The 14654-nt window shown below is 46.3% G+C and overlaps 1 protein-coding gene across 1 annotated transcript; it reads right to left on the bottom strand.

The window, feature by feature from the left end:
• Nucleotides 1–348: 348 nt before the first annotated feature.
• On the bottom strand, nt 349–887 carry LOC149407601 (dirigent protein 23-like). Its single transcript, XM_089620995.1, has one exon. It carries the CDS (start codon nt 862–864, stop codon nt 349–351), a length of 516 nt encoding a protein of 171 aa, XP_089477121.1. The 5' UTR covers nt 865–887.
• Nucleotides 888–14654: the final 13767 nt, after the last annotated feature.

Here is a 14654-nt window from a genome sequence, read left to right as displayed (position 1 = left end):
CAGGCCGAGGAAGCACCACCGCGGATCGAGGAAGCACGGTGGAAGAAGGAAATGACGAATATAAGGTTTTATTTTTCAATTTGTTATAATTTACTCTCATTTATTAACTCAGACATTGTATGATGAAGACACGTGGCTCGCCGTTTACATTTAACGTCCAAAACACTAACAGTGTAACCGAGAAGTGACTTTGGACATTTATGCCGCGAAAATAAAAAGTTAGGGTACATAAATGTAAAAATCCGATAACTTTGGGCACTTGTGCCGCCATTTCCTCATTATTATTATAACGACCACCAGACGATTTAATTTGATGATTTAAACATACATATACAACATTGACTAGGATTATGAGCTAAGTAACGTAACTGTACACCTAACGATGACATATGAAGTCTGTCGTTCATAATTAATGGTCTCAAACACAGCATAACCCTTAACAAACCTAAATCTCCCAGTCCCTGAAACCACCGAGACCTCTCTATACCTCTTGCTCTGACGCATCACACCTTGAAGCTCCAACGAGCTTCCGTTATCGAACACGATGGACAGCAAAACGCCAACGTTCGAGGCGTCCAAGGCCGAGACGACAAGCGTTCCCTGAGCCCGGCCCAATCTGGTGGACCGCTTGTCGGGGGTCTCAGTGACGAGGTCGTCCACCGCGAAGATCGTGCCGAACGTTGAGAAGGACCACTCTTTTCCGGTGACTCCGGCGATCGGAACCACCGTGCCGTTCGGACCTGCGTAGTCCTGTAGGAAGAAGACTATGTTATTGGTTTGGTTTCGTGCTGGTTTTTGGGCTTCGTTTTGGTGGATCATAGTCATTATGATCGTCGTGGCCAGGAGAAGAGAATAGTGAGCCATGTTTTTATTTTTATTTTTTTATATAATAGTATATTCACACAATTATATATATGTCCTTGTTAGCAATATTATGGTGATATTGACGTAAATAGAAGACAAATTGCATGCATGAAAAAGTACACGTAAAATAAATTACAAACAACCCGGTTACACCTTTGTACTAAGAAACGGGAAAACAAAAATAGGTCGGAAAAGTCGAGGCCCGTTGGACGGTTTCCTTGAAGCTTTTTATCGCTCTCCCACAGGTGCTGGAAATCGTGAGCGAAAGCCTCCCAAGATACAACGACGTCAGAGGCAAGGTGAGCACCAACCACTTGACTCTCTCGGCGAACTAGAACCTGCGAGAATACTATCACCAAGACAAAGAAAATTTTCTGGGAAAGAGGGAGAGAAACGGGAACAAGTGGGGAATGTATAGATTTCGTAGTCCTCCTGAATGAGAGAGACCTCAGCCTTTTATAGGCGCAAGAGCACACTCAGCAGCAGCTCTCAACGGAAGCAATAAAGCTCCATAATGCCCAATAATTCGGCATAAAGGAGAGGTTACACCGTCCTTAATGCATGGTTAACGCTCAAATTCAAATCGGCCTTAATGCACTGTAACTGTGCAGCAATGTTCCAGCCTTTATGGCTACGAGTAACTCCTCGAGAGTAAATGTTTAATTTCCAAAGCAACAAAAAGTTATTTATGGAATTAAACATTTTAGGAAGTGGACTTTGCAATAAAAAGAAAGCCCGAGACCATTCCCGAAACCCGAAACCCGAGCCCGAGCCCGGCTCGGCGGCGGCGCGCGTGTGTGTGCGCGCGCGAGGGGTTAAGAGATAACCCACCCACACTCTCCTCTCTTGCACTTGCTTGACCACTAAAGAGAGAGGATAGTATATAAACACTACCACAACACACATCCCCAACCAATGTGGGACTCTTGGTTTTCACTTCCACAACACAACAACAATTGTGTTTCTTTAGCCTACTTTGAGCATCAATTTCTCATTCATCTTAGGTCCGATTTTGGCAAATAAATATTCGATTTTATAGCCCTCGTTACGAGGAATCCGTATCATTTGGAATTATTCAATTCCGATGAGTGGAACCCACTCAACTTGTTGCCACAAATCAACCATTCCCATGATAATAAATAAAATTTATTATCCACATTCCAACAGTCCTATCCTATGATATTATATATAGGCGTATATTTGTTTATACGTTAAAGTGAAATATAGCCCTCTGGTTTTTCTCGTGACATAAAGAAGAGGCTTCCAAAGAAGATATATATACTTTAGTTTTGACTTCTTCGCGCAAGAGTGCTAGTTTGCGTGATCTTATTGCGTTTCATAGAGGAATTGAACACAGATCCTCTGTCTTATATATTTGTATCTCTTTTTATGTCCCTCTAATCAAAATATTAGAAGTGTTGGACCTAATTCATAACTAGTTCAAGAATGGAGAGATGTCACACACTTATAAACAGCACATATCCAATTGACGTGGGACATTTCTAATAATCCCCTTTCACATCTAAAATGGACAATTAGAGCATGAAGACTGTGAGAATGAACATTCACGAGTGGTTCCACAATCAAAATTGAGTCCCGCTCTGATATTATATTAGAAGTGTGAGCTTAACTCACACTAAAAAAACTAGCTCAGTAGTAGAGGGATGTCACATACTTATAAAGAGCACATTGTTCAAGTACTAAATCGAAATGAGACATTCTAATACAAAATAAACTAATTTATTCATTTTAACTTATTTTTAAATAAATATAAATTAACAATTAAATAAAATGATATCGTGGTTTATTTTAATTAGAGAGACACTAAATAAGACATCAAAAGAAGACAGAGGATCTTGATTGTTTATGTACACAAATCATTCTCATTTGGTGTCTCCTTTATGACCCTCCATTCAAAATAAACTTGAATAACGACTATCTAGTAAATCTTAAATAAATAGTCGTAGATAATGATGTGGCCTAATATAGTGGATTCAAACGTTTGATATTGCTAAATAGTCAACATTTGGTAAATCTTAGGTAAATAGCCGTAAATAATGACGTGACCTAATACATGGAGGTGGCTATTTATCTAAGATTTAAATCTGTAATTACATGAAAATGGCTATTTACCTAATATTTATCAAACTTTGGCTAATTGACAATATCAATCGTTTAAGTTGGCTATTTTTCTAATTGACCCTTTTTTTAAATCATCTCATTGATATTGAATTAAGCAAGTGTCTCAAAAGTAATAAAAAAAGGAAAATATATGGATAAATTCTGTTTTTATTATATATAAATTTTTTGTACCCGAGTTCAAAATATAAACAGAAAATTAGGAAAATAGCTAATTTAAACGTTTGAAATTGCTAAATAACTAACGTTTTGTAAATCTGAAATAAATAGCCACTTTCGGATGTAAATTTTAGGTAAATAACCAACGTTTAGTATATAAAAGTGATTATTTACCTAACATCCACGTCTGAAAGTGACTATTTACTTAAAATATATCAAACGTTGACTATTTAGAAATGTCATAGAAATTCGCTATTTTTTAATGGAATCAAATATTAAACGAATTTAATGGAAGATCTCGAAAGCAAATTGAGTTTAACTCTTGATATCAATTAAGTTGTTAAGATTTGTCACATATATAATATAAGAGAGTCAAACCGTAGTGCCTGTAATTAGTATATTTATTGAGCCTCTATCTACGTATATATCCTCTAAGGTTAGACTAGCATACAAATTAACATGGATTATTCGAGCGTGCATTTCTTGGGTAATGCTTAATTTTGAAGTTCTTAAATAATTTGCTTCTGATATATATATATATATATATATATATATATATATATATATATATATATCCTTGGTTATATATCCTTGGTTTGATTATGTACTATAAATATAAAGATATATATATATATATATATATATATATATATATAATCATATATTACGATGGTCGATGGACATTATCATTCAAAAAAAAATTGCAAAAATAAAGAATAAAATACATCAATGAAAATTGTGGTGGTTGATAAAAATTTCTACTTAAATATAATTTTAAAACATTTTATAAAATATGTTATCAATATATGTGTTAATTTAAAATATTTTTACCTTTTATTCAGAAGAGCAATCAGATGTTTTAATGTAGTGAAAGAAGGACCATTCTGCAATTACTACAGAGGTGTTTGGTAACCGTTTCAAAAACAGTTTTTCACTTTTTAAGTTAAAAAAATTAGAAACAAAAAGTGAGAATGGTGTTTGTTTTAATTTTTCGAAAAAAATTTTTGAAGTTGTTTTGTAAAAGAGTAAAGAAAACTGCAAACAAATCAAATGTGCTTTTGGAAAAAAATTATTCTCTTCTCTCCTCATCGTCTCTTTTCATTTTTCCAAAAACAAAAATGAAAACTGTACCAAACACTTTTTTCAGTTTTTCCAATTTCTCAAAAAAAAAAATGAAAACTGTACCAAATAGCTTTTTGAAAACAACTGCAAAATAATTTTTCAGTACAAGTACAAAAATTAGAAAATAAAAAACAAAAACTTTTTGAGTTAAGTACCAAACAACCCTAAGACGCAAGGAATTTTGAGTCTTTTTCTTTACTCAATTAAGTAAGAAGAAAGAAAGCAAAATAACAGAGAGTAATCTATATATATATATATATATATATATATATATTGAGAGAGAGAGAGAGAGAGAGTTTCCAACATAAAAGATGGGGAAGAGGAGTGGTCGGTGTTGTCGGTCGTTTTCGGAAAACCCGAGACGTCGAGAAGGCACGTCGTTCAAAGGGCCGATGGTCAGGCCGGAGGTCCTGAAGAACGGCGAGCCTTCCATCACGTGTCAACCGGCGAGCCCTCGCGCCAAATCCTCAACTCCTTGAGTCGAGCCTAGCCCCTCGAGTTAAGACTTGAGTCGGCTCCTTGAGTTGAGCCTCGCCCCTAGAGTCGAGACTTGATTCAGTCTCCTCGAGTCGAGCCTTGAGTCAGTCTCCTCGAGTCGAGCCTCGCTCCTCGAGTCGAGCCTTGAGTCAATCTCCTCGAGTCGAGCCTTGAGTCAGTCTCCTCGAGTCGAGCCTTGAGTCAGCCTCCTCGAGTCAAGCCTCGAGTCGAGCCTTGAGTCCGCCTCCTCGAGTCGAGCCTCGCTCCTCGAGTCGAGCCTTAAGTCAATCTCTACAAAATCGAGTCTCGTCCCTCGAGCCAGGGCCGGAGTCGGTCCCCTCGAGACAAGCCTCGAGTCGGATCCCACCCGTCGAATAGGTACATTCGTGTCACAAACCCGGGATGCGAAGCCCAAGATGGCTTGACGAGCCCGGTAGAACGACGGTCGCGAAAAGCCCACGAAGACGCAGCCCAGCGCGCGCCGCGCGCCGTGCGTCGCTACTTCTTGTGCACCTCCACTTGAAGAGATGTACGCCCCTAGTCCCACAAGGACGATGAAGGGCCTTCTCAAGGCCCTCAGACACCTATAAAAACCCCATCTCACTAAGGAGGAAGGAATCCAATTTTCTCCTATCGATACTCTCGAATTCTTTCTCTCCTCTGCTTCTTTTGATGCCATTTTTGGCTTGAAGCACTCCCACAAGTCTCTCTCATTCTCAGAGGTTCTGAAGCATTCTCGGGGACTCCCGGACGTCGCTCCCTCTGATCGAACGCCCTCTAGTGCCCAGGCACGCTCCTAGGGTTCTCAACTAGAGTCCCTTAACGCGTCTAACACGCTAGACGCGTACGTGATCTCCGAAGTTCTGAGACGTCGCCGAGGACTCCTCCGCGCACCGTTTCCTTCGTCGAGCACGCTTCTCCGGAAAGGCTCCACGCCTCACGCTGCGTCACACGCACCCTGAACTACGTTCGGACCTGATCCCACACACGGGTACGTAGGCAGTCTACACCATAAAGGCACGGTCACTCCTCCTCCTCACCCTTTCCTTCTTCCGAGAGGTGGGTTGATCGGAGAGAACCTAGCTCGAGAATTTCGAGTTCACACTTTTGGCCCGGGTGCGATCACTTGGTCCTGCCTTGTATCGAACCGCCCGAGGTATTCAATCGTTGTTCATTTTCGTGCGACAACATTTTGGCGCTAGAAGGAGGGGACTTCCCGACCTATTCAACCCGAAACCCCGTCTATCCATATTCTTCTTTTCTCTTGAACACTCGACTTTCTCGAACTTCAGAAAAGATGAGTAATCAGCCACCCGTACGTTCTGAGGGCGTGAACAACCCCGATAACGTCACTGGGACCAAAAAATACTTCTTGCGCTCCCGAGCGCATGGTGACGAAGAGTCGCTCCATGAAGAGAGCTCGACCCGCTCACCATCTCCATCTCAGGATAGCAGGGACAATCGCATCATGGAGTTGGAGGAGAATATCCGCCAATTAAAGGCGAAGAACGCGAGGTACCACAGCCGATTGGTTGCAAAGCGACCTACGCATGATACGGTAACCCCCAACGGGGATCCCAAGAACCTCAACGAGGAAAGTCGCGACCGCGACCCTGATTATAAGGGTACTGGCGATTCGGAGGATATCGAGACTTCTCTCACGAAGGACGGGGAACTCCCCGCCGTGTTTGAAGCCGGTCCTTCAAATCCTCTACCCCGGACAGGCGACGTGCCGGCAGCTTCTCAAGAGGAGAATTCCTGACGTTCAGCCCTTGACCGACTAGGTCAAAGGGAGAATGTTGCGGAAAGTCAGGGCACGCGAAGAGCGCGTCGTCGCAGACGAAGCCTGCTCCTCTGTACGACCAGCCCTGATCTTAGGGACCACCTCACTGCTCAACGCATTGGGCGTGGCAATGATCTGAGAGAGGGACTAAGCTCTAGACCCAACATCCCGCTGGCAGTCCCAACTAACGGGAACCGCCGCGCAGGTCAAGGGTCTAACGAAAGGCGACAGGTAACCCCTCCCGAGCAGGGGGTTACTCCAACGACCGATCTCGATGTGGTTACTATGATCCACAATCTTCGGAATGAGGTACGAGATCTCCCAAAATACGGAATAGGCGGAAGCACCTATGTAGTCGTTGAGGAGAATTCATCGCATTTCACGGCTCAGATATTGGCCGAGGTTTGTACGGGGAATTTCAAATTCCCGAACCTCACTCCCTATGATGGAAAAGCGGATTCTGCTTACCACATCCAGCACTACGAAACCTGGATGATGATGCAGGGTGTCTCTCCTGGCGCCATGTGCCAAGCTTTTAGTCTTACCCTCGCCGGACCCGGTTTCGAGTGGTTCAAGAACTTAAGGCAGGGAAGCATCCACTCGTTCAAAGACCTGAAGGACATGTTCCTAGCACGGTTCGCCACATCTATTGTCCAAAAGAAGACCAAGATGTACCTTTGGTCAATCAGGCAAGAGAGTAGCGAGTCTCTTAGGCGATACCTCGCCCGATTCACTGAAGAGTCGAACAAGGTCGACCGCTTTGACAACGGTGATGCAATTGCCGCTATCATTGAAGGCTTGCGCACAAGCGACTTCCTCAAGTCGGTCGTCGGCCGTGTCCCTTCTACCATGGCCGAGTTGATGACTCGAGCTAAGACCTTCATGGGAGTCAAAGATTACCTCGACGACCACAAGAGCAACAATCAAAGCTCTCGTCGTTGAGAAGAACCTAGCCACGAGCAAGGCGAATCTCGTAAAAGACGACATAAGGGGAATCAGGTTTCCAATAACCAGCCCCCTGTACCCCAGAAGCCGCGACTTGCGGAAAACTTCAAAGGGTATTCGTCATTCACGCCGTTGAACACGGCGCCAGAACGGATCCTGGCTCTAGCACGTGACAAGTTCACACCCCTGGCTCCGATGAAAAAAGATCCCGCAACTCCCGATAGATCTAGATATTGTGAGTTCCATCGGGAATACGGTTATTTGACCTCGGAATGCTACAACCTTAAAAGGCAAATCGAGGCTCTGATCCAACGAGGTGAGCTGAAAGAGTTCGTGATGATTAGCGCTGCAGGCCTCACCACGAACAGACCATAGTCTGGTCAAGGAGGAGGAACAGCCGCTTCTGCCGACCGAACCGCGGCTACTGCTAGCGCCAATCCACAGCTCCACGTGATGACCACCATATTGGGAGGCCCACGCGATGGAGATTCAGCCCGACAACGGAAGAAATTCCTTAGGGCCGTGGCTCAGGAAGATGCTGCCATGCACGTCAACTTTACATATGAAGAACCTCCGTCCGTGCCTCACGAGACGATGTATTTCACCAATGAAGAAGCCAAGCAAGTTGTGCATCCACACAATGACGCGATTGTGCTCAAAGCCCAAGTGGCCAATAACTTGGTGAAAAGGGTTCTCATCGACAAGGACAGCGCTGCCGACATAATTTTCAAGTCCACCCTAGAGCGCATGAAGCTCGGGGGGCTGCGCCCGACTCCGACCCAAACGCCCTTGTTTGGGTTCACTGGGGAAAAGGTTATGACCGAGGGCATCATCGATCTGCCGGTCACCTTCGGGACCCCTGGAGGTATTTAGGCCGTTCACATGGTCTCATTCCTAGTGGTTGATCAGGAGTCGCCCTATAACTTGATCATCGGGCGACCCACGTTGAACCGGCTAAGGGCAATCACTTCCACGTATCACCTACTAGTGAAATTCCCAACCGAAGAGGGAATTGGCATCATGGCCGGAGACCAATCCCAAGCCAGAATATGCTACGTGCAAGGAGTTTATGGTAAATCCGCGAGAAAAATGGTCAACACAATCTTCCAACTGGAAGACGATTACCCATGCGACCTAAGGGACGCAAGGAAGTTCGGAGAACTTGACCCTCGAGATGACGTCGAAAGACTTAAGGTTGTAAAGGTCGGCATCCGGCTTCCACTCGCCATCAAAACTCAGCTCACTGCTTTCCTCCGAGAATTCAAGGATGTTTTCGCATGGACTCATGCGAACATGCCCGGAATTGATCCCGAGATAAAAGTACACCGATTAAACGACGACCCAAGGGTTGCCGAAAAGGTGCAGGCTAGACGGACGTTCAATCCAAAACGATACCTGGCCATAAATGAAGAGGTCGAGAAACTTCTCGCCGCAAACTTCATCCGAGAGGCTAAGTACCCCAAGTGGGTCGCCAACGTGGTAATGGTGAAGAAACCCAAATGGGAAGTGACGAATTTGTATAGATTACAAAGATCTTAACAAAGCCTGCCCTAAGGACTGCTTCCCACTCCCGCGTATCGAACAACTGGTAGACGCCAGGGCTGGCCATGAACTTCTCAGCTTCATGGACGCCTATTCGAGCTACAACCAAATTCGAATGCACGAGCCCGATCAAATTAAGACAACCTTTGTCACCGATCAAGGTCTCTACTGTTATAAGGTCATGCCTTTCGGCCTTAAGAACACGGGAGCAACGTACCAGCGCTTGGTAAATCGGATCTTCGTCGATCAAATCGGCAAGACCATGGAAGTGTACGTGGACGACATGCTCGTCAAAAGCCTACTGGCAACCAATCACGTACACGACCTAAGGGAGATGTTCACAATCCTCCGTCGATATAAAATGAAACTCAATCCCAAAAAATGCGTGTTCGGGGTTGAGTCCGGAAAATTCCTCGGATACATCGTCAGCCGACGAGGGATAGAGGCGAATCCCGAAAAAATCAAGGCACTTCTTGAAATGAAGTCTCCAAGACGAGTCAAAGAGGTGCAAAACCTGACTGGTCGGGTTGCTGCTCTGACACGCTTCGTGTCTAAAGCCACCGATAAGTGTCAACCGTTCTTCAAAGCTCTAAAGAAGACGGATAGCTTTGAGTGGACGGACGAATGTGAAAAGGCCTTCCAGGAAATGAAGGTCTACTTTGGGTCCCCACCATTCCTCTCTAAACCAAGAGAGGGCGAGATGCTGTACGTGTATCTCGCCGTCTCTGAAAGAGCTGTAAGTGTTGTTCTTGTCCGCGAAAAAGACAAGGTCCAATGGCCGGTCTACTACGTGAGCAAAGCCTTACTCGACGCGGAAACGCGCTACACCGAGATAGAGAAACTTTCTCTGGCTCTCGTAACGGCAGCTAAGAAGCTACGTCCGTATTTCCAAGCTCACCCAATCGCGGTGCGAACCGAGCATCCGATCAGTAAAGCTCTTCAAAAGGGAACATCGACTCGCATGGCGATCTGGTCCCAAGAATTGAGCGAGTACGGGATTGAGTTCCACCCAAGAACGGCTATAAAGGGTCAAGCTTTAGCCGACTTTGTGGCAGAATTCTCCTATACTCCCGATATGGAAAGAGCGGAAAATGACTTAAAAAATGACGCATTAACTCGGAAAAGAAAGGTTGACCCGACGGGTCCCATCTGGAAGTTGTGCGTAGACGGAGCATCTAATGCTTGGGGGGCTGGCACCGGAATAGTCTTGGTTAACCCCGTCGGGGAAAAGTTACGTTACGCCCTCCACTACGGCTTCCAGGCCTCCAACAATGAAGCCGAATATGATGCGCTCATTGTGGGGATAGAGCTAGCGCAAAAGCTCGGTTCACAAAACCTGCGAATACACTACGACTTGCAGCTGATCGTGAACCAGGTTAAAGGAGATTATACTGCCAAGGAACCTAATATGGTTGCGTATCTGGCTATGGAAAACTTTAAACTCGATGCCTTATCTTGGTTCGAGATTCACCAAATCCCGAGAGAACAAAATTCAGAGGCCGACGCACTTGCTCGCCTTGGATCTGGCATCGACGAAGATGGGTTGGGAACCGTACCCATCGAATTTCTCCCCTGGCCGTCCGTTTCCCAAGACGAGGTCAGGACCATAGAAGTAGCATCTCAGCCTACACGAGGGGAACTTCCCAAAGACCGCAGAGAAGCCGATAAGCTGAGAGTCTTAGCATCCAAGTACACGCTTCGAGATGACGTACTCTATAAGCGCGGTTACTCAACACCGTTGCTCCGATGCCTCAATAGCGTCGAGTCGACCAAGGTCCTCCGCGAAATACACGAGGGCATCTGTGGGAACCACGCCGCTGGAATTTCCCTCGCGCTCAAAGCGCTTAAACAAGGCTATTTCTGGCCTACGATGAAGAGAGATGCTTATGACTGGGCAAGGCGCTGCGACAATTGCCAATGCTTCTCCGAGATCCCGCGGTAGCCGCCAACCCCACTAAGCAGTATCATTGTCCCGCGGCCCTTTGTAAATGGGGCGTGGACATTATTGGCAAGCTCCCTAGAGCACCGAGGTAATACGAGTATGCCATAATTGCCATAGACTATGGGATCGCGCGAAACGCCACCGGCAAAAAGCCATTCTCCCTCGCATATGGGATCGAGGCCGTGGTTCCGATCAAAACCGAGATCCCCACATTCCGAGTCGATACATTCGACGAGGCAAACAATGATGAAGCCATGCGCCTGGAGTTGGATTTGATCGACGAAAAGAGGTCAGAAGCATTCAGCCGCCTCGTTGCACAGAAGCGCAAGGTTGAAAGATACTACAACTCCAAGATCAAAACGCGAACCTTTGCCGTCGGAAGCCTTGTACTCAGACGGGTGTTTCAGAATACACAAGTTCAAGGCGCCGGCGTCCTAGGCCCGAATTGGGAAGGCCCCTATAGAGTCCGCAAAGTCATTCACGACGGGAAATACTACATCGAGCACACGGACGAAACTCCGATCCGCCACCCATGGAATGTGGAACACTTGAGGCAGTACTACCAGTAGCTAGCATTCCCCACGTTTTATCGCTTTTATTTCCCATTTTCAATAAGGCCTACGAGCCAATGTTTTAGGATTTTAAATTTTTCGCAAACGTAATAAAATTCGAGTTTTCCATTTCAAAATTCGTTTTGTGCAAGTTTTCCGGTTATCAAAAATTAAACTTATAACCCTAAAACTTGAGGGGGCTAGCAACGTTAAGGAAACCCTCAAAAGAACACGCTCCACCAAAAATTATTTTTAAAATGCCTACATGGCGCAACCAAGTCGTCTCTCGAGACACATCTAAGACGCCTACATGGCGCACGTAAGACGCCTACATGGCACAACCAAGTCGTCCCTCGAGACGCACGTAAGACGCCTACATGGCGCAACCAAGACGCCTACATGGCGCACCTAAGACGCCTATATGGCGCACCTAAGACGCCTACATAGCGCAACCAAGTCGTCTCTCGAGACGCACCTAAGATGCCTACATGGCGCACCTAAGACGCCTACATGACGCAACCAAGTCGTCCCTCTAGACGCACGTAAGACGCCTACATGGCGCTGCAAGGCGCCTACATGGCGCAACCAAGACGCCTACATGGCACAACCAAGTCGTCCCTCGAGACGCACGTAAGACGCCTACATGGCGCAACCAAGACGCCTACATGGCGCACCTAAGATGCCTACATGGCGCACGTAAGACGCCTACATGGCGCAACCAAGTCGCCTCTCGAGACACACCTAAGATGCCTACATGGCGCAACCAAGATGCCTACATGGTGCACCTAAGACGCCTACATGGCGCAACCAAGTCGCCTCTCGAGACGCACCTAAGACGCCTACATGGCGCGCCTAAGACCCATACATGGCGCACGTAAGACGCCTAACTGGCGCAACCAACTCGTCTCTCGAGACACACCTAAGACGCCTACATGGCGCACCTAAGACGCTTACATGGCGCACTTAAGACACCTACATGGCGCAACGTAAGACGTCTACATGGCGCGATCAAGACACCTTCCCGGCGCACATAATGTGCCTACGTAGCATGGCTGACTCGCAGTTGAAAAAAAAACTTACAGAACGCAAACCATCCAAGCGGCTGGCACGTCTGAAGTGAGATCTTGTTAAGATAAAAGAACTGGCAAGACCATTTACACAAACACTTGCCTGTCAAAGCATGCCATGACAAAAAAATGAATGAACAAAAACGTTCATAAAAATAAATAATGTCTCATTAAAGAAAGGGCAACTGTCCCGAAAATCCTAGAAAGCAAGCGCTAAAACAAGTGCGCTGAAAGGAAAAACCTAAAAGAAAGCATGCGCTAAACACTTGCGTGAAAAAAAAAAAAATAATAAAGAAAATATATGACTCGGCGTGATCGTCGCCAATAGAATCGGCCCCGTCAAGTGGTGGGAACAGCGAGTCGAAGAAGTGGAAGGTGACCCCCCGAGAAGCATTCTCGGTAGCTGTGGCGTCTCGACATTCCACCGCCGCCTCATGTCTCACCTCTTCGACCCCGACATCAAAATCGTCTTGAAGGTCGGACGCGAGCTGTTCCGCTGCAGCTTTCTCCGCGGTGACCCGAGCCACTTCCTCCGCCAAGGAGTCGCGCTCACGCTCCGCTCGAACACGGACAGCTTCGCTCGATGAAAGTTGGCCTTGAAGAATACCTAGTTCTTCTGTACGCGAGTCCAACTGGCGTCGAAGGTCCCGCACCTCGCTCCGGAAGACCTCCGTCGATCGAGTCGCCACTCAGCCATTTTCTCCACGGCCGACTGAGCACGGTCACACTTGCCGCGGGTAACCCCCAACTCCACACGGGCCTCTTGAAGCTGCTCGCGGAGACTCGCGAACTCTGCCTTTGAGTGAGAACCTCGCTCGGCACGGGCCAATTGAGACTTCGGTTGAGCAAGCTCCTCTTGGGCAAGGCCCATCCGTCGAATAAGGTCGTGAAGGATCTTCTCGCCCCGGGTCGCTCGAGCAAGCACCTGAGAAGGCGAAAAGACAAGTCAGCAAAAGACAAGGCCCGAGCGGAACAAAGCAAGAGGGTAAAAGCAAGAGAAACTTACTTTCTGTGCGTCAAAGACGCCGTGTCGGAAGAACTCCACGTCGCTGCTGGCCACGACACTCTTCCACATCTTCATCGAAGATTGAGCGAGGCCCATGGAACATTCCCCTCTAACCTCCGCGGCCTCCACTTCGGTCGCCAGCGACTTCGGGTCCCGAGAAGCCTTCGCTAAGCGCGCCCGAGCTCTCGCCCTAGCCGAGGAAGCTACAAAAGCAACAAAGTCAAAACCCTAGACTAAAAGCAAAAAATAGAAAGAGCAAAAGTCGAAATACCTAGAAGACAGATGCTCGAGGGAGATGACACAACGCTGGGGACACTCTCCGCCCGCTGACTGTCGTTACGGCCAGGAGGAAAAGACGGGAACCACCCGGTAGAAGCCATCAGCTCAGGTGAACGGAATCGCTCAATAGCCTTCCGAGCCTCCGACATTCCCCGCGGATACGTTATCCGGTGCGACGAATGTCGCACCTAATGCTTCAAATGTCGCACCTAAAAGTTTATTAGGTGCGACATTAGGTGCGACAGCGTCGCACCGGATAACCCGTCGCAGAAGGTATCGGGTGCGACATGTTGCACCTAATAAGTACACCTTTAGGTGCGACACTTTCAGGTGCGACATGTCGCACCTAACATCGCACCTATTTTCCTGCCAAATTTTATAAAATTGGCGGGTAAATACATATCGGGTGCGACAATGTCGCACCGAATATGTTCGCGCCATGGTATTCGGTGCGACAATGTCGCACCGAATATGTTTGTTAAATTAAAAAAAATACAAAATTAAAAAAGTAAATTAAAATTCATTTAAAATTAATTAACAAAATTCTAAATGAATTAGAAATAATATTCTGAAAATAGAATTCTTAATTAAAAATACAAATTCTTTCCAAAAAAAGCGAAAAAAATGAATTCCTATTTTTTTTCTTATAAAACTTATCGATAGTAGAATTTCCTCTACCGAATAAGTTGCCAGAACTTCGAGAACCGCTTCCGCGTCCTCGTCCACCGCTGCCTGACGCGCTGCCGCTCGTTCCGCCGCTTCCGTAAGGACGGTCTCG

Source organism: Urtica dioica, chromosome 1 (genome assembly GCF_054948205.1).
Source record: "Urtica dioica subsp. dioica isolate 48M chromosome 1, U.dioica_male_clone48M_v1_H2, whole genome shotgun sequence".
Lineage (NCBI taxonomy): Eukaryota > Viridiplantae > Streptophyta > Magnoliopsida > Rosales > Urticaceae > Urtica > Urtica dioica.
The sequence above is the reverse complement of the archived record's forward strand: the minus strand, read 5'-3'. Positions and strand labels throughout refer to the sequence as shown.

Bases quoted from the DNA above. Each gene is read 5' to 3' on its own strand.
- LOC149407601 (XM_089620995.1), bottom strand. From the start codon at position 864: ATGGCTCACTATTCTCTTCTCCTGGCCACGACGATCATAATGACTATG.